The 19,021-nt window shown below is 36.6% G+C and overlaps 1 protein-coding gene and 1 pseudogene across 4 annotated transcripts in view; both read left to right on the top strand.

The window, feature by feature from the left end:
• Dmxl2 (Dmx like 2) overlaps positions 1–19,021 on the top strand; it is a 153,172-nt gene that overhangs the window by 89,080 nt on the left and 45,071 nt on the right. For all 4 annotated transcript variants that reach the window (XM_074065949.1, XM_074065947.1, XM_074065948.1 and 1 more), the window contains exons 16-23: positions 202–321; positions 3,692–3,919; positions 4,830–6,509; positions 9,373–9,483; positions 13,523–13,692; positions 15,064–15,161; positions 16,495–16,660; positions 17,615–17,879. In XM_074065949.1, coding sequence (XP_073922050.1) covers positions 202–321; positions 3,692–3,919; positions 4,830–6,509; positions 9,373–9,483; positions 13,523–13,692; positions 15,064–15,161; positions 16,495–16,660; positions 17,615–17,879 — 2,838 coding nt within the window. The remainder of the gene's footprint in view (positions 1–201; positions 322–3,691; positions 3,920–4,829; positions 6,510–9,372; positions 9,484–13,522; positions 13,693–15,063; positions 15,162–16,494; positions 16,661–17,614; positions 17,880–19,021) is intronic.
• On the top strand, positions 15,174–16,485 carry LOC109688866 (small ribosomal subunit protein eS10-like; annotated as a pseudogene).

Genomic DNA, 19,021 nt, shown 5'->3' with positions numbered 1-19,021 from the left:
AAGTAGCTAGGATTACAGGTGTGAACCACTGACATCTGGTTCACCCTGGTGAGTTTTGAGGAGACACACCATATTCAAACCACCGAATCCATCCCCCTTTCTTTCCAACTTCTATGTAACTAAGAGTTGTTTTTAGCTTTTAAAACATGTTTTTCTAACCCTGTAGTAACACATTACTTATACTTTCCCTTTGAACAATAGGATATCGACCACCACCATTTTCAGAAAAGTTCTTTCTGGTAGTAATTGAAAAGGACAGCAACAATTACTCTATTCTCCATATGTGGCACCTTCATCTTAAATCAGTACAAGCATGTTTAGGTAAGTAATTATATTATGATTTTATACAAAGATGATCTGAAACAAATTCAGTTTACAGAATATGCTTTAGGTTGGTTGATTCTTTAGAATGAAGTTCTGATCAACTATAAATGGAGTTGCTAAATTGAAATGTCTCTGCCAAACATTTATTTATTTTTGAGACAAGATCTTGCTGTGTAACCCAGGCTGACTTCAGACTCAAGCTCCTATTACCTTAGCCTCTTGAGTGCTGGAATTATAAGGTGTGTGCTACCACACCTGTGTTCTACCAAATTTTTAATTATGGGGTCATAAATCATTAATGAAACAAGCTAATCTGAAAACAAACTTGCCTATGGGTAGAAATTTTTTTTTAAAAAAAGCTTAATTGATTTATTTTAAAAAAATGTTTCTTTTCTTTCTTTTTTTTTGTAGTACCAGGGTTTGAACTCTGGACCTCAAACTTGCTAGGCAGGTGCCCTACCACTTGAGCCACTCTGCCAGCCATTTTTCTGGTGCATATTTTTGAGATAGGGTCTCACAAACTTATTTCCCTCGGCTGCTTTGGACCTTGATTCCCCGATCTCTGTCTCCCAAGTAGCTAGGATTACAGGCGTGAGCCACCAGTGCCTGGTTCATTCATGTTTCTTGAATGTCTGTTATGATTCTCTTTCTCAGTGCTGTGTCTGTGAATCAGCTCTGTCCACAGAAGTACCATCGTGCTTTTTGTTGATGAATGCACATTGCCATTGATACAATGTGCATTAGCTTGAGCATCACTAAGAGAAACAGAGTTGCTATTTGCTAAAATATGATGGAGCATCTGAAACTTATAAGCAAAATGGCTTTTTGGTGGTCTGGGGAATCACACCCCAGGTCCATGTACCTAGGCAAGCGCTGTGCCATTGAGCTATACCTCCAGCTCAGATCTTTTGTTAAAAAAGGGGGGGCTGGAGGAGTGAAATGGCTGAAGTGATAGAGTGCCTGCCTAGCAAGCATGAGGCCCTGAGTTTAAAACCCCAGTGCCATTAAAAAAAAAAAACAACTAAAAAACAAAACCTTTGAGAGATAATTGTTATAATGAAGAACTGCATGCATACTCATATCAAACCGAATCTACTTTTTTGAATAAGATTTATTTATTGTATTTTAAAGAGTATGTTTGTATTTTTAATTGATACATGGCAATTAGATATATTTATGGGGTACAGTATAACATTTTAGTGGATGGATATAATATGTAATGATGAAATCAGGGTAACTGGCATTTCTGTCACCTTAGACATTTGTCATTTCTTTGCCAGACTGAATCTACTTTAAACTAGCTAATTCAAAATATTTAAGAGAGTTGTAAAAAGATTTTATTATTTCTGGCAATTAATCAGTTTTTTACACATTAAACATTTAATATAGAGAACCAACAATAATGTATTTTTTAGTTCCTTTAGTATTGTTACATTACCAAATAACTTCTGAGTTATGAAATGGCACTAGAAAAAAACGAATGAGTTAATAGAACCTTTTTCTGTGCCAGTTGAGCCTAATCTTCTGGAGGCACCAGGAATTCAAAAAATTTTTTTCAAAGCATTTTGAGTTGGGTTTTGTTATTGTATGTTGCTTCACAGAAAGACAAGAGTAAGGAAAGCCAAACAACTTGTCAGGGAGAAATTCTTAACCCATCAGAGAATACGGTGTTTTCTAGAATTGGTCACAGAGCCAGGGATGGAATTGAGGAAATTAGTAGAGGCAGTGACAGACCTTTGTGATGGGGTAAGAAGTGTCCATTGCCTGTGAGGGGAGTGTCCCACTGCTATTTCCTTAAAGCAGAGCTAGTGGTGGAGTTGCTTGCCTACTGTGTTTTTGACAGCAGTAGGTCACAGAAAAGATTGTGGTAGAAGCAAACCAATAATATGCCCACCTCAACTATGACAGGAAGCCTCTATTTCATGGTTCTGCTGTTTGCTGCAGTTTTAACATAGTGTATAGTGCCATTTGCAGCTAACACCTGAATTTACCAGTGTGTTGAATGTCCTGTCAGAGGACAAAATGACTGCCAATATTTAGGTGGGGAAGGAAATGTGTTGAATACTTAACTTTCTGGATGCCAGGTATTGAGACATGTGAGATAGGTATTATCTCCTGTTTACTAATGGAGTAAGGTTAAGTAACTTAACCAAGTTCCATTCATTATATACATCATTATAGAACCAAGTTTCAAAATCAAGCTCTATAGTCTTTGTTTTTTTCCTGTCCCTATTTTCTTTCTTAGCACAAGATATATATTAGACAATTGTTTAGTTTATAAGAAGAGAAATAATATAGCTCAACTTCATTTTGCAGATGAGAAAATAGCCAGAGATGGTGAAGTGCTTTGCTTAAGGAAATACATTCGCTTAGCTATAGAACCAGGATTAGGACTCTTTTATTTTCTGACAACTGGTGCATGTCTGTAATCTTAAATCCATTTTGTGAAAAATGCTCTCGTAATAAGGTAGATGGACATGTTTAAGATTCACCAGAAACAAAAGAAGATTGCTTGTTTTATTGTCTTGGGCATCCTGGTGTTTCTTGAGATATCCAAAATAGTAAGAGATCATCCCTAACATTGATGAAATTGTAGTGGAATGGGGAGAGACAGACATACAAAGTAATGTGAAGTATCCCTCATCTGTAACAGAAGCACCAATAACTGATCTTTTTTTGGAGGATAATTAAGGGTAACATGCTTTACAAAGCCAGTTAGCTGATACTGTCTTAAATCTGTTTGAAACTCTTATTTTTTATATTTGTTCCTGAAATTACCTTAAGTACTTGATAGTCAAGAGGATGGCATTGCAGGAGCTTCTTTGCTGCTAGCTAATTGTATGACCCTAAGAAAATCACTGAACTCTGCAAGTTTAAATTTCTTCATCTGAGGCAGCACATTGTTATTTCTCAAAGTTTGACTCCTAACTCATGTGTTTCAGAAACATCTTGTCTGGTTATTAAAAGTGGAGATTTCTGGGTTCTATCCCAAATCAATGTAATTGGTGCCTCTGGGTTTCTGCCTGGGAATTTGTACGTTAACACATTCCTCAAGCTTTTAATTTGTTTTAAAGGTTAAGATCACTGGACTACATAACTAAAGGTTTCTTTCTAGCTATGACATGTTACGGTTTTTCCCTTACAGTATTCCTGTGAAGGAGTCAATCATGCTAACTAAGCAGTAAGAAAGTTTAAAAATGTATATTGATCAAGGTAACTGAGTAAAAAAAAAGTCTGAAACTTGACTTTGTCTCCTAAGAAGTAGAACTGCTTCTAAAAGGCCATATTTCTTGAAGAATAATAAAATGCCACTGTAGCTCATGTGCGTAGTGGTGATAATAATACATTTCATAATTTCTTTTCAAAGCAAAAGCTTCAGAAATTGTTTCATCTGAGAGTCTACTTTCAGTCCCTGTACAGAAGAATGTGGACTCTTCTCCAGAAACTTCCCCTAGTGTCAGTCCCATGCCACATTCTTCATCAATTGCTAATCTTCAAACTGCTAGTAAACTTATTCTGAGTTCTAGACTGGTGTACAGCCAACCTCTGGATCTCCCGGAATCAGTGGAAGTGATAAGAGCAACACCTTCAGCAGGTAAGGAGTTTTTAAGATGGAGCAGGTGTAGTTTCAAGAAATAAAATGGATGTATTCTTGAGTGGATGTATTCTTGAAATATGTGCTACACTGATATATTTTCTAGTAATGATCCATCATTTTAGAAACCTGTCTTTGTTATAAATAATTTCTTGGGATAAATGTAATCAGTTGGACAGAAAATGATGTAAACATTTTTATGTGAGGTGTTTTGTCTACACTTTGGGAATACTATGATGGTAAAATTTCAAAAAATAAAATGTGTGAATAACTGGAGCTCTTTAAAAATGAAGACTTTTCATTCATGGTGATAATCATGAGATAATCATAATGAGATAATCATATCTGACTTTAGTAAGTGTATTTGAACAAGGGTTGGCATATACTTTGGAGGAAAATGTAAGATAAAAGACTGATATTTTAGTCTGACAAAAAATTGATGATAGGGTTAAACTATGGTCTGGATTAGGGGTAGGGAATTTTGAAGGGCAAATTATAAGGACCACTTAAGCGTCTGTGATGAAAGTAATAAAATATTTAGAATGAAAGCCCAGTGAGGCACGTGGTAATGCAGGTATAAATTATGGTAAGTAATAAATTATTAAGGATTGACTTGTTTCTTTACTTTTGAATTTTAATGAAATATTTGTACCATTTAAAATGCTTGTACCATTTAATACTCTAAAAACAAGTAATTATTATCACATATTTTGACTTTATTGATGGACCCTCCAACACTTCTATATATACCTTATGCAGTGAACATTTAACATAGGACATTAGTTAGGAGAGGACTGCAAGTTTACTCTGAAGAAACTCATAGTGGCTTTTAATTGATCACATTATTTGATTATTAGCATATTATTTTGTGGTATTATTATTATGACAGTCTGCTCTTTCTTTTTTTAAGGCCATCTGAGTTCCTCTTCAATTTATCCTGTGTGCCTTGCACCTTATTTAGTGGTTACAACTTGTTCTGACAATAAAGTACGCTTCTGGAAATGTTGTGTGGAAACCAGCCCACAATGTAATACAAGTGATAAGAAAGAAACCTATCATTGGAAGAAGTGGCCCCTGATGAATGATGAAGGGGAGGACAATAGCAGTACAGTGAGCATTGTGGGAAGACCAGTTGCTGTCAGCTGTTCATACACAGGTCGCCTTGCAGTGGCTTACAAGCAACCTATCCACCACAATGGCTTTGTTTCTAAAGAATTTTCTATGCATGTTTGTATATTTGAATGTGAATCTACTGGAGGGTCAGAATGGGTTTTAGAACAAACGATTCATCTTGATGATTTGGTTAAGGTTGGGAGTGTACTCGATTCAAGGGTTAGTGTTGACAGTAATCTGTTTGTATATAGCAAGTCAGATGCACTTTTAAGCAAAGATAGATATCTTATTCCAAATATCAAGCATTTAGTACATTTGGACTGGGTGTCAAAAGAAGATGGCTCTCACATCCTCACAGTGGGGGTTGGTGCTAATATCTTCATGTATGGGAGGCTTTCAGGAATTGTAACTGAGCAGACCAATAGTAAGGATGGAGTAGCCGTCATTACTTTACCACTAGGTGGTAGTATTAAGCAAGGCATTAGGTCAAGATGGGTTCTTCTTAGATCTATAGATTTGGTATCTTCTGTTGATGGTACACCTTCACTGCCTGTTTCTCTCTCTTGGGTAAGAGATGGGATATTGGTAGTGGGAATGGATTGTGAAATGCATGTATATGCCCAGTGGAAGCATGCTGTCAAATTTGGAGACACTGAAGCTGATAGTCCCAGTGCAGAAGAGACAGCAATACAAGATCATTCTGCCTTTAAATCTAATACGTTGGCAAGAAAAAGTATTGTTGAAGGGACAGCTATTGTTGATGATGTTTTTTATTCACCAACTGTAGCTCAGGATGGCGGTTTATTTGAGGCTGCTCACGTACTTTCCCCTACCCTCCCACAGTATCATCCAACTCAGCTGTTAGAATTGATGGATTTAGGGAAAGTCCGAAGGGCTAAAGCCATTCTCTCTCACTTAGTAAAATGTATTGCAGGTGAAGTTGCAATAGTTAGAGATGCTGATGCTGGAGAAGGAACTAAGCGACATCTTTCTAGAACCATTAGTGTAAGTGGCAGTACAGCAAAGGATACAGTTACCATAGGAAAAGATGGTACTCGAGATTATACTGAGATAGATTCCATTCCTCCACTGCCGCTGTATGCATTACTTGCTGCAGATCAGGATACATCCTACAGAATTTCAGAAGAGAGTACCAGAATGCCACAGAGCTATGAAGATCGTGCTGAAAGTCAACCAGAGGATCAGTACTCAGAGCTGTTCCAAATCCAGGATATAACAACAGATGATATTGATTTAGAGCCAGAAAAGAGAGAAAGCAAATCAAAAGTAATAAATCTTTCTCAATATGGACCAGCTTACTTTGGCCAGGAACATGCCAGAGTACTTTCTAGTCATCTTATGCACTCAAGTCTACCAGGCCTTACCCGCTTGGAGCAGATGTTCCTTGTAGCACTGGCTGATACAGTGGCTACCACCAGTACTGAGCTTGATGAAAACAGAGATAAGAATTATTCAGGTAAATATTCTCACTAAAATTTTATAAAGTTATCATTAATAGAAATATTTTGTTATCTGTATAATGACTCACATAGTGAATTGTGTTTTTTCTTTCAAACCTTGCAGGGAAAAGACCTCCACAATGCATAATTACTATTATATAATATGCTTAGTTGTAAGAGAAAAGACAGTCAAAACAGGCAGATATAATATGGGTTTGTGATACCTGTGTGAACACTCATATGAGTTCTTACACGGAAACCTTTCATGATGCTGGATATAGAGTCTATTTTTTAGAAAACATTGAATTCTGTGGTGTTTTTTTCTTTGATGATAATGGTCCATTTGCTAATTTTACTATAGAATCATGAGGCTTATAGGGATATCATGGGCTCATCTTACAATTTTCCAATTTCTAGGCATCAGTAACTTCTTACAATTACACAAATTTCTCCAAAAGTTCTCTTAAATATTCTTGCCTGATTCATTCTGTAACTAGAAAATTTTTGGTGCCTTCTGAAACTGGATTTCATTCTCTCCTATGTAGAAAGTTGGAGGTAATGGTGTTGATTGTAAACAGTGGCGTTAGAAAATGAAACCAAAAATTACTGACCTTTCATTCATTCATTCAATAAATATTGCAGAAGAGTGAAGCTATTCCAGGCACTTTATGTACCTTATCCCCTTTAACTATCATAACAATCTCCCAGTAGGTAGGTAGCTATTATTATATTTAATTTTATAGATGAAGCACTGATCCTTAGGATATTAAGTAGCTCATCAAAGATCACATAGGTATTGAGTGGCAGAGATGGGGTTCACATGCCTCCAGTCCTGTACTCTGTACTTTTTCTGTTTCATGAGATTTCCAAATTTGGGGAAAAAGAGAGTTCCTCAAAGTCACTTTGAAATTTTTTTTTAATAGGTTTACACCCTTGCAATATATTTCCAAAGTTTCCCTTTTGTAGACTATAATAACAAGCGACCTTAAGGGGTTTTGCCCATGACCTGTTTTCTGACTATGTTAGTTAAGGGGGAGAAAACCAAAAAACAACAACCCCCCCCACCCAATTAGGAGGTAATGTGCACTAGAGTGAAATTCTCCCCAGAATAACCTTACACCTTCATTGTATACCTAATTTATATTAGTTTTTACTTTAGGATGTTAAGAAAGAAGGCCTGCCATAACCCATGAAAAATAGTTTAAACTTTCTGATAAAAACTGTATCATTGTCTGGCAATATAAAAATAGCTTATCCTTGTCACAGTGGACATTCATGAGGTAGACAAGGCAGGAATGAATGTCTCCATTTCACAGGTGGGAACTGGAGCTCAGGAATTAAATGAGTTGCACATCTCAGTGAAAGGATTCTAAGTAAATGAATTCTTCCATTTGCCCAGGTGAGAAAACTTACAGGCATTCCTGGCTCTGCTTCCTCTCATACCCCATATCCAGTCCTTTGGTAAATTCTGTCAGTTCTGTTACATACAGAATCATTTCCCATCACCTCTGCTCTTACTACACTGGCTCCAGTCATTGGTGCTTCCTTCCTAATTACTAGTTAGTCTCCTATTGATTTCATTTATGTCAACTCAGTATGTCTTTTGCATAGGAATCACTGACCCATTTGAAACAAAAGCACACCAAATCTCTCCTCTGCTCAGTACACACTAGTGGCTTTGCATGTCGCTTTAGAATACAAGTCAACATCTTTACATTGGTCCCCAAGATCCCACAGGGTCTATGTCCATTCCCGCTCCCTACATTGGCCTCCCTGCTATCCCACAAACACATAAGCACACTCTTTACTCAGGGTGTTTGCACTTACTGTTTCATCCACATAGAATGCACTTCTTCCAGTTTTATGCATGGCTCATTCCTTTACCTCCCCAGATTTCTGCTGAAATTTCATGTTCTTACACAATTCTTCCCTGGTCACACATACAAAAATAGGACTTCAGCACTCCCTGTTTCTCAATCCTGTTTTACTTCCCTCCACAACATTAATTTTCCATATTTTATTGTTTTTTCTCTTAACTCCTAAAATGTAAACTCCATGAGAGTTTGTTCACTGCCCAGTCCCTAAACCATGCCTTACTTGTAGCAGATGCTAAATTTGTTGGATGAATGAATATAGGTAATGGGAAGTAGAGCTGGAACTAAGCTTTGGCAATTTAAAATGTTTGTTTTTTTCTGGAAGATATTTATTCTGCTCTTTGAGTACTTGCATGTGTCAATTATTGGGTTAGGTGCCATCAGTACTTTTGCATTGTTCTTACTCCCAATGGCTATAGATTTGATTGAATTTGCCATACTTTCATACTTTCATTAAACTTTTAACTAAGTGGAATTCAGTTTGCATAAGTAAATTTGTGGAATCAAGGTTCAAATTCAACTTAATCTTGTAACACTAACTAGCTTGGAGAAGCAAATTTCAAGTGGTAGTACCATATTTTAGTCAACTAAATAGCCAAGAAAATGTTATCTGTTTAATTATTACAACAGATGGTTTCACTTTAGTTATGTCATTCCTGTCTTTAATTCTCATCTTAATTCATGTAGGAAATATTTTTAAGAATTATACCTAACTTGCTGCAGTTACTATATATTTTATTAGATTTAAATATTTCATTTGAATAAATATAATGCAGTTATCTGTATTAGTAGGTAATTTAATTTTCCCAAATCATTTTCCACTTAGGAGTTTTAATATTCATGTGTTTGTAAAGATATTAAAATGTTCACAAAGCAATATATTAAAAATACCTATTTTGTGTAAATTATTATTACAAAGTTTAATGTTTATCCTATAACTTTGTAATTACTTTGTGATCTGTTGAAATCCTTTTCCCTTAAACATATTTTCTACTTAAAATTACAGGAAGAGACACCTTAGATGAGTGTGGTTTGAGATACTTGTTAGCTATGCGCTTGCATACATGCCTTTTAACATCACTGCCTCCCTTGTACCGAGTACAGCTACTTCATCAAGGTATTCTATTCATTGTTTGAATCTTTGCACAACTTTTACTTAGTTCTGCAGTGATGGGTGTCATGTCTGTGTGTAAGCAACAGGTACGTCGTTATATGCAAACCAGTCTACAGCCTTAAGATCTTCCTGTCACATAGTACCCACTTATATTTTCCTTCAGCTCTGTCCTGTGACTTTTGCTCAAATAGTTCAGTTTCTGAGACTTTACTCACTAAAGCTGTAGTAGCTTAGGGAGTAAATGTGGTATGCCTGAGGTGGTAATAACACAAAGTGACTCTTTACAAAGGGGCCCAGAATTCTGCCTGATGTCTTTTGTTTCTTTGAGAGTTTTAAATGTTGTTCTGCATATTATTGTTGTATTCATTTTAATCTAACAATTATGTTTAACTTTCCAGCAAGTTGTTGTTTGAGGAAGATCTGCCACACTGTTCACTAGATTTGAATATGTCCACTATTGCTGCCACACACCCTGATTTGAGACATAAGGATTTATGTCACACTCTTACTTACAGATTAATAGGTGAAACTAGAATTTAGAGTGACTTCCCCAGAATGTAGGTCTCTTTTTTACAGCCATGGAGTTAGACTCCCAGTCCAGTGCTCACTTCTTTGGACTGTATTCCTTTTTAAACCAAAAGCCTCATGAAATGTGCACTAGTATTGTAGGCCTTAGAATACAAGGCTTGATAGACTGTGGTTGTTACTCATAAGGCTTACCTTTTACCTTGTAAGTGTTCTTTGAAGACAAGATTTTAAACAGCTGTCTGATGTTCTGTCATGCCCCTAAACTGTGTTTTATCTGCTCAACCCTTTATTTTTGAAACATTTAGCTTTTGATGATTTTTAAAATTTGAATGATCATTATCATGAATGACCCTGTAACCTTACGTATAAATATTTATAAGTTGATTATTTCCTTATGTTTTAGTCTCCTAGCAGTTGCATTACTGAGTCAAAGGGTGTGAAATGATTGGTATTTTGAAAATGTACTTTGGAGGACTGTGCTCATTTGCATTCCCAGAAGCAGTGGTCAGTGATGTCAAAACTCATCCTGCTACCAGCATTTGATATTATCACTTTAAACAGTCTTTGCCACTTGGATAAGTTTTAAAAATTACTCAGTGTTCCTTTAAAGTTTCGTTATTACTGAATCAGTTAATGACAATTGTGTGCATTGATTAGGGAAACACCTCAGATAGCTAAAGCTTTGTTAAATTCCATTTTCCTTTTGACAGTAGTTAAAATACTCATGATGGGAAGTGACTGTGTTATATAGGCAATGGTCCTACGAGTTTTCAGGGAAGAAGTTAAGTGATTTTGTATAGGTAAGAAGAACAAAGATGAACTATAAAGACTAGCCTGCCTTTGGTAGGTGAATAAAAATAAGTGTCTTTTGTTACCCTGTTCTTTTTCTTCCCGAATAGCATTTCACATCTAAGGGTTCCATACACATTCACTGCACCCTTAGTCTTGCATTTTGAGACCTAATTCTTTTGACATGCTCGAATGCATTTTTGTTTGTTTCTTTTTTTTTTTTTTGTTCAATTAGGTTTGCACTCAGGATCTCATGCTTGCTAGGCAGGTGCTCTACCACTTTAGCCACATTCTAGCTCTACTTCTTTTTAATCATACCAGAATTTTAATCAAATTTGCTGGGCATGGTGGTGTACACTGTAATATCACTGCCCAGGAAACTGAGCAGAAGGATTTGAGTTTGAGGTTAGCCTGGACTATGTAGTGAAACCCCACCTCAAAAAGACAAAAACAATTGATTATATTTAATATGGATATAGAATAGATTTTATATTTTTTATAGCATTAATTTCATATCAGCAAAAGAATGTGTTTTGCATCACTATTTAATAGGTTCTAAAGCAGAATATTATTTGATAGGCAGAGACTGAGATAGAAAATTAATCTGCCCTTTAGGTTTTGAAAAACTACAAATCGATGTAAAAATATTGTGCACTTTTCCCATTGTCCATTAATTTGCAGTGACAGTTAAGATTTGTTGCATTAATTTTGTGGTTTGACACAACAAGGGGATTGGACTATGAGCACATGATAAAAGCGAGAGCACACAAGGAAGGGGTGAGGATAGGTAAGACACCTAAAAAATTAGCTAGCATTCGTTGCCCTTAACACAGAGAAACTAAAGCAGATACCTTAAAGCAACTGAGGCCAATAGGAAAAGGGGAACAGGTACTAGAGAAAAGGTTAGATCAAAAAGAATTAACCTAGAAGGTAACACCCATGCACAGGAAATCAATGTGAGTCAATGCCCTGTATAGCTATCCTTATCTCAACCAGCAAAAACCCTTGTTCCTTCCTATTATTGCTTATACTCTCTCTTCAACAAATTAGAGATAAGGGCAAAATAGTTTCTGCTGGGTATTGAGGGGGGGGAGAAGGAGGGGGTGGAGTGGGTGGTAAGGGAAGGGGTGGGGGCAGGGGGGAGAAATGAACCAAGCCTTGTATGCACATATGAATAATAAAAGAAAAATGAAAAAAAAATTTTGTGGTTTGAGTTCAAGAGCAGTGATACATAAACATAAGCAATGGGAAACTAGATTACTCAAAATGTTCATAACAACTTTTCCTTTCATACTTCCTAAGGGAATTATTATAAAGCAGTAATTATCAGGAAGACTTCAGAGTTACATGAGAACTCTGTATAGTAGATGATAATGAAAATATTTTATGCTGTAATATTGATGGCTTTATAGCTTTAAGAGGCTTGTTATAATGTGACCATCATTAACCTCAGACATTTCTGTTTCCAAAATAGGCTCAGATAGATGGTGCTTAGGCCTGTCTGCCTTCTTTATTTAATTAATTAATTTATTGAGGTGCTGGGGATCAAATCCAGCACATTTAGGCAAGTGCTCTGCCACTGAGCTACATACCCAGCCAGCCAGGCTTCTGTAACAGGCTTCTCTTGGTTCTTCTTGCATTCTCTCTCTTCACCTGCTCTAAGTGGAGTACAGCATTTGCAGTAAACTATTGATCAGAACTCATTTGTACTTGGTAGTCTTCTGGCCTCCCTAAACCCATTTTGTTGCCTCTAAATACAGTGTAGATCCTTTCCAGTCGTCTTAGGCAGCTTTATGAAGGCACAGAGGCAGAGGAATATACCTCATGACTGTGATCTATCCCTGATTTATTCCTTTATTCTGGTACTAGAACTCTCATGACGTTTAGAGCTTGCTTTGAAGTGTACTTAGCTCTCTGGCTTTAAGGATGAATGGAGCAGTGGTTCTCAAGCAAGTAGCAGTCCAACACCCAGGCATGTGGACCAAGTGCTTTTGACTTTATGGAAGCTTTCTTTATTTAAGTTTGGTGTGTGTACATGTGAATAGCTTAATAGTCAACGATCTCTCTTTTCAATTACACGTTTTTGTATGAAAAAATAATTTTTGGGAAAAAGATTTGGATCTTATGTTTCTGACATTCTATTAATATTTTTTTTCAGGGGGGATGGTACTAGAGTTTAAACTCAAGGCTTTGTGCTTGCTAGGCAGGTGCTCTACTGCTTGAGCTACACCTAGCCCTTTTTGCCCTGGTTACCCTGGAGACAGTCTTTATTTTTTGTCCACACTGACATAGACCTCGATCCTCTTATTTTATGCTTCAGGTGGTCATTGGGATGACAGATACGAGCCACCATGTTCAGCTTTTTCTCTCTGAGACGGTGTCTCACAGACTTTTTTGCTGGGGCTGGCCTGGATCTGTGATCCTCCCAATCTCAGCCTTCCCACGTTGCTTGGGATGACAGCAGACACGTGCCACCATGCCCAGCTATTGGTTGAGATGAGGTCTTACCAAGTGTTTGGCCTGGTTGGCCTTCAATGACAGCCTTCTAAGTAGGTAGGATTATAAGTGCCACACATTCCTGGCTTGTTTCCAGCATTCTTATATTCAGAGGCTAGATAGCATAATATCCTGAGTGATTTCAGACTTTCATCCTTTCTTTCTACTTGAAAAAGATTGTTATTTTGGATGTAGTTCTGAAGGTTATTAATCCGTATTTCCAATTTAGGTGTGTCTACCTGTCATTTTGCCTGGGCTTTTCATTCTGAGGCTGAGGAAGAACTCATTAATATGATTCCAGCAATTCAGAGAGGGGACCCTCAGTGGTCTGAGTTAAGAGCTATGGGAATAGGTTGGTGGGTGAGAAATATTAACACGCTCCGAAGATGCATTGAAAAGGTAACTTTACTTCACTGGATTTTGAAGTTAAAACAAAAAAAACCAAAAACAGTCTTAAAGGAACAAAAGATGTTATGTCCAGAGGGACTTGTCATGAGGAGTTAGTTTGTACATCTTGAGATCTTGAAAATTTTTAATTGAATTTTTTGGACATTGTAAAAACATGAATTTTATGAAATTTCTATATATTATGCATGTGTATATATATATATAATTTATATTTATGAAATAGTACTTTCTGAATTAGTTGAGGTGTGTCTTATTTTAAGAAAATATAAAGTCTAAATTCAGAAAGCATTCTTAAGTTGTGTCCTTTATTTACATTACTTAGAAAAATCATTCCTTTTATATAAAAGATTTTCTGCATGGCTAGTTTAATAATTAGCAAGTTTCCTTTGCACACTTGAAATGCTATAATTAAAGGGATGTATAATTTTTTGCTTTGAAATATATATTTCAAATCTTTAGCTGAATATGAATAAAAGAATGATAGAACATATTAAAGCCATAAGTTAAATGATGAAAAGAATAGAAAATGCTAAAAAGGGAAGAAATATAGAAGAATATTGAGAATAAAACATTTGTATGGTACAGTTTTAGATGTCTTTCCTCCTTTCCCCCAGGCTTCAGTAACTTCAGTCATTGTGAGCTAATAAAACACCCATGGTTTTTATTCTGTTTCTGAACTCAGTGATTTGCAGAGATGCCTCAGCATCTTTGGTAACTAAGATGTGGTCTTTATGCTGTTATCCAAAACAATGTGATTACACACAATAATGATAACAGGTTAATAATTAAAAAAAAAACTATTTTGGGCAGTATTGAGGTTTGCACTCTGAGCTTTCTGTTTGTTAGACACCTAGGCATTATACCACTTGAGCCACACCCCAGCCCTTTTTGTCATAGATACTTTTTGAGTAGGATCTAACCTTTTGGACTGTGATTTTATTTATACTTCCCTTGTAACTGGGGTGATAATCACATATCACCGTACCCTGCTTTTATTAATTGAGATGTTGTCTTGCAAACTTTTTGCCTGGGCTGATCTGATCTCTGCTTCCTGAATAGCAAGGAGTACAAGTGTGAGCTACCATGCCCGGCTATAATTTTTACTTTAAGTTTTAGCAAGGATTTGTTTTATTAAATCAAGAGAAAGTAGGTGAAAAGGAAAAGGGGGGAGAAAAGCACCTCTTGCTTGAAGTGCAAGGGTGAGAGTTGGCTACGATTTTTAAACTTTTAAAGACTGGATTTGTTCTGCATAAATTCAACAGCTTTGGTTGTGTTTGAGTTTATGTCAGCCATAGAAGTAGCAGAGAAGCATTCATTGTTGACTGTGTTGTTTTGTCAAATAGTCATTTTATTTATCATTAGGTTGCCAAAGCCTCCTTTCAAAGGAACAATGATGCCTTAGATGCTGCATTGTTCTACCTCTCCATGAAGAAGAAAGCAGTGGTGTGGGGTCTGTTCAGGTGAGTCACTGCAGCATGCAGTGTGTCATGTCAGAAGCCTAATGCTTCTGAAAATAATTAGTGTATGAGTCTGGTCAAATCAGCTTACTTCTTTATGCCTTGGTTCCTTTTGCTGCAGAAAGGGGCAAAGTATCTTTTCAATTTAATGTAAAGGGTGGAATACTGAAAAAAAAAAACTTGATAAAAGCACATTGGAAGGCAGATATACTACCTCATGCCTGTAATCCCAGCAGTTTAGGAGGCATAGATAAGAGGATCACTGTTTGAGGCCAGCTCAGGGAAAAGGCTAATAAGACCCCATCTCAACAAACAGGCCAGGTGTGGTGGTGTGTGCTTGTGATCCCAGCTGCTAGGGAGTCAGCAGAGGGAAGGGGATCAAGATCCACCTGGGCAAAAACTCAAGAGTTGGTGGCATAACTCAAGAGGTAGAGCACTTGAGGTCCCAAGTTCAATGCTCAGTACTGTTCCACCCTACCCACCCCCACACAAACAAAAAAAAGTAAAGCAAAAAGCACATTGAAAGTAAAGCTGCTTTCCAGCCTCGGCCTTGGCCCCTGAAGCTGCCTCGATGTTAATGAAGAACCGGATTGCCTTTTATGAACGCCTTTTTAGGCAGGGAGTGATGGTGGCCAAGAAGGATGTCCCCATGCCCAAGCACCCAGAGGTGGCAGACAGGATTGTGCCCAACCTTCATGTCATGAAAGCCATGCAGTCCTCAAGTCTCGGGGCTGTGTGAAGGAACAGTTTGCCTGCAGACATTTTTATTGGTACCTCACTTATGAGGGTATCTGTATCTCCGTGATTACTGATTACTTCCACCTGCCTCCTGAGGTCGTGCCTGCCACTCTGCATCACAGCCGTCCAGAGACAGGCAGGCCTAGGCCCAAAGGTCTGGAGGGTGAGCGGCCTGCAAGATTCACAAGAGGGGAAGCTGACAGACACCTACAGACGGAGTGCTGTGCCACCCGGTGCTGACAAGAAGCTGAGGCTGGGTCAGCAACTGAATTCCAGTTTAGAGGCGGATGTGGTTGTGGACGTGGTCAGCCACCTCAGTAAAATTGAAGGGGATTCTTTTGTGTTGAATACACTTGTAGCCAGAAAAAAAAAAAAAAAAAGAAAGTAAAGCTGCACTTTTCTTGCTTCTTACTTGGGCCTGTAAGGCACAGTTAACTTTGCACATTAGAAGTGAAGAGGTGGTGGGAGACGGTCGCTGTGGCTGAAGTTCCCAGCTCTGTTTAGATGGGTTTGAGTTTTTCCTATTTTCACAATTCTGTAAAGGATGGAAATATTTTAGATTTGGTTTATTCACTGATGTTCATGCTCTGGTTCCCAGGTCACAACACGATGAGAAAATGACGACGTTTTTCAGTCACAACTTCAATGAAGATAGGTGGCGTAAAGCTGCTTTAAAAAATGCTTTTTCTTTGCTCGGAAAACAGCGCTTTGAACAATCGGCTGCTTTCTTCTTGTTAGCTGGTTCACTGAAAGATGCCATTGAGGTATAAATAAGTAAGAAAACATGACATTAAACACTAGTAAGATTAAAACCCCCAAGGTCTTAGAGGAGATTGTGATTTTTGTCATGTTTGTAAGGACAAAGAGTACAGAATTGCTGAACTTCAGATAGTAGCTCTGTGATGAATGAAATTATAAATAAATTCAGGGGAGAAATATAATTTTAGATATGGCGTACTGCATGTCAAGGTAATGTGTAAAATTATGAAAAAAATGGCAAAAATAGTTTACAAAGTCATCGCCTTAAGCCATCTCGTGATTCTGAAACATTTAAAATGTGTAGGTCACACCTCCTCATCCTGTGCAGAAAGGAAGATATTTTTAAGTTATTCTTCTAAATGGAATTGGTAGATGAAGGACTAAAATAGCAGTTCATACTGGTCTTTAATGTACTTGTAAGACATTCAAGCAAGGACAAGCAGTGCTGTGGACTGACAAATGATCACAGTGTGTGATTACCTCAGATTCTCAGGATCAGTAGTGACATTTCAAGATGGGCTCCCAAAGGGATGAGAAGAGTATGTAGCTGTTTTATAAGTTATTTGCTATGTAAGTAGAGGGCCTTTAAAAATAGTGTGATTCTGTTTATATGGAAATATTTGGAAATTAAGAGGAACTATTGCATAAGTTCCATTGTTATAAGTAGTATTTAATTAAAAAATGAATATTAATTTAAATTGACCTAAGTCTGAGATGATGTTGACATACTTGTTTTAGAAATGATCTTTCTAGGCTAGAACCTACTAAGTTCTAGTCTCTTACTTTTCTTCTTATTCTTCCTTAATCTCCTTCCAGTCACTAAATACCTTTCACCCCATCCATTCTTCTTAAGAACATAAATAGTAGACAGTTTCAGGCCATCAGTGGGATAATTAATTAATATTGCTAAGTAATTATCACTAAATAAGAGAAGCATTTCTTAACATTTAAATTTGTAGGTATGTCTTGAAAAAATGGAAGATATTCAGCTAGCCATGGTTATTGCCCGTTTATATGAATCTGAAATTGAGACTTCATCCACTTACATGTCCATCTTGAATCAGAAGATTTTGGGTTGCCAAAAGGAAGGATCAGGTTTCAACTGCAGAAGATTACATCCTGACCCTTTTCTGCGTAGTCTTGCCTATTGGGTAATGAAAGATTATACCCAAGCCTTGGACACATTACTGGAACAGACGCCAAAGGAGGATGATGAACATCAAGGTAGGTCTTTTATGGGTTTCTCTTTATCTTTCCTTAAGGGAAGATAATTTATGAACTTGTTTATACAAATTAAAAATAATCATTGCCAAATTTATTTTTTAATTTTGAGAAATTATCAGAAGGTTTTGTGAATCTAAAAGATTAGTCACTTAATATTTGTAATAAAACCTAGCATTTTTATCATAATTTGGTAAGAAGACTTCATGTTCTTCTCACAATTATATTTTGAGGAATATAAGATAGGATTACCATACTGTTCTAATTTCACACATATCTAGAAAGCATACGTTCAGCCCTCAGTACTGCAAGAAAAGAAATACAGAATGTTTGCCGTGCTCCTCACCTCTTTCTAAATAACCACATCGGCGTTCCTAAAGCAGAGAATTTGAATGGTGTACATATTGTTTCGGTGCATGGGACTGGAAGCCCTTTATTATGATGTCGTAGATTTCTTTACTCTTGGTTATCCCAAATTAGTTAGATTTTTTTTTAAACATGGAAGGTAATATTTTTGCAATAAAATTTTAAAAAGGGGAAGATTCTAATAGAATAGCTAAATAAATGATAATGTGTTCATATTATAAAAAACTGTGTTATTGAAGAATGAAATTGATCACCGTCCCATACTGTTATGTGAAAAACATAAGACATAGAGCAGTGTGATTCTTGTTGCATTTTACATACATATGGTATACCTCATGCCAATTGTGTACACACAGTGTGAGTGTGCACACACATTGTGCCTGACTCCCTTTGCCTCTCCATTGGTTTTTGTTTCCTGGAATCGATCACAAGAAAGTAAATACTTGATTTTGGCTATCTTTTGGGAAGATGTTAACTTTTATTTTTCCTTTTGTATAATTTTCTAGCCTTATATTTTATTTTTGCTTATAGATGTTAAAAGGGCTTAAAGAGATTTAGGGCTTAATTTTACTTTCTTTATAGAGAAGATATATAATATTTTAATAAATATTATTTAAATATTTAAAGCAAAAGAAAGAAAAAGTTTTAGAAGAAAACTCAATTATTTAAGTTACCCAGGTAATTTAAACGATGTATGCATTTTTTAATAGAAGGGAGGTTCTTTATTTTCTAGCATTTCCCAGATTTATTTTTAAAGGCTTGTTATTTTGGAAACTTTT

This window comes from Castor canadensis, chromosome 2 (assembly GCF_047511655.1).
Source record: "Castor canadensis chromosome 2, mCasCan1.hap1v2, whole genome shotgun sequence".
NCBI lineage: Eukaryota > Metazoa > Chordata > Mammalia > Rodentia > Castoridae > Castor > Castor canadensis.
The sequence above is the reverse complement of the archived record's forward strand: the minus strand, read 5'-3'. Positions and strand labels throughout refer to the sequence as shown.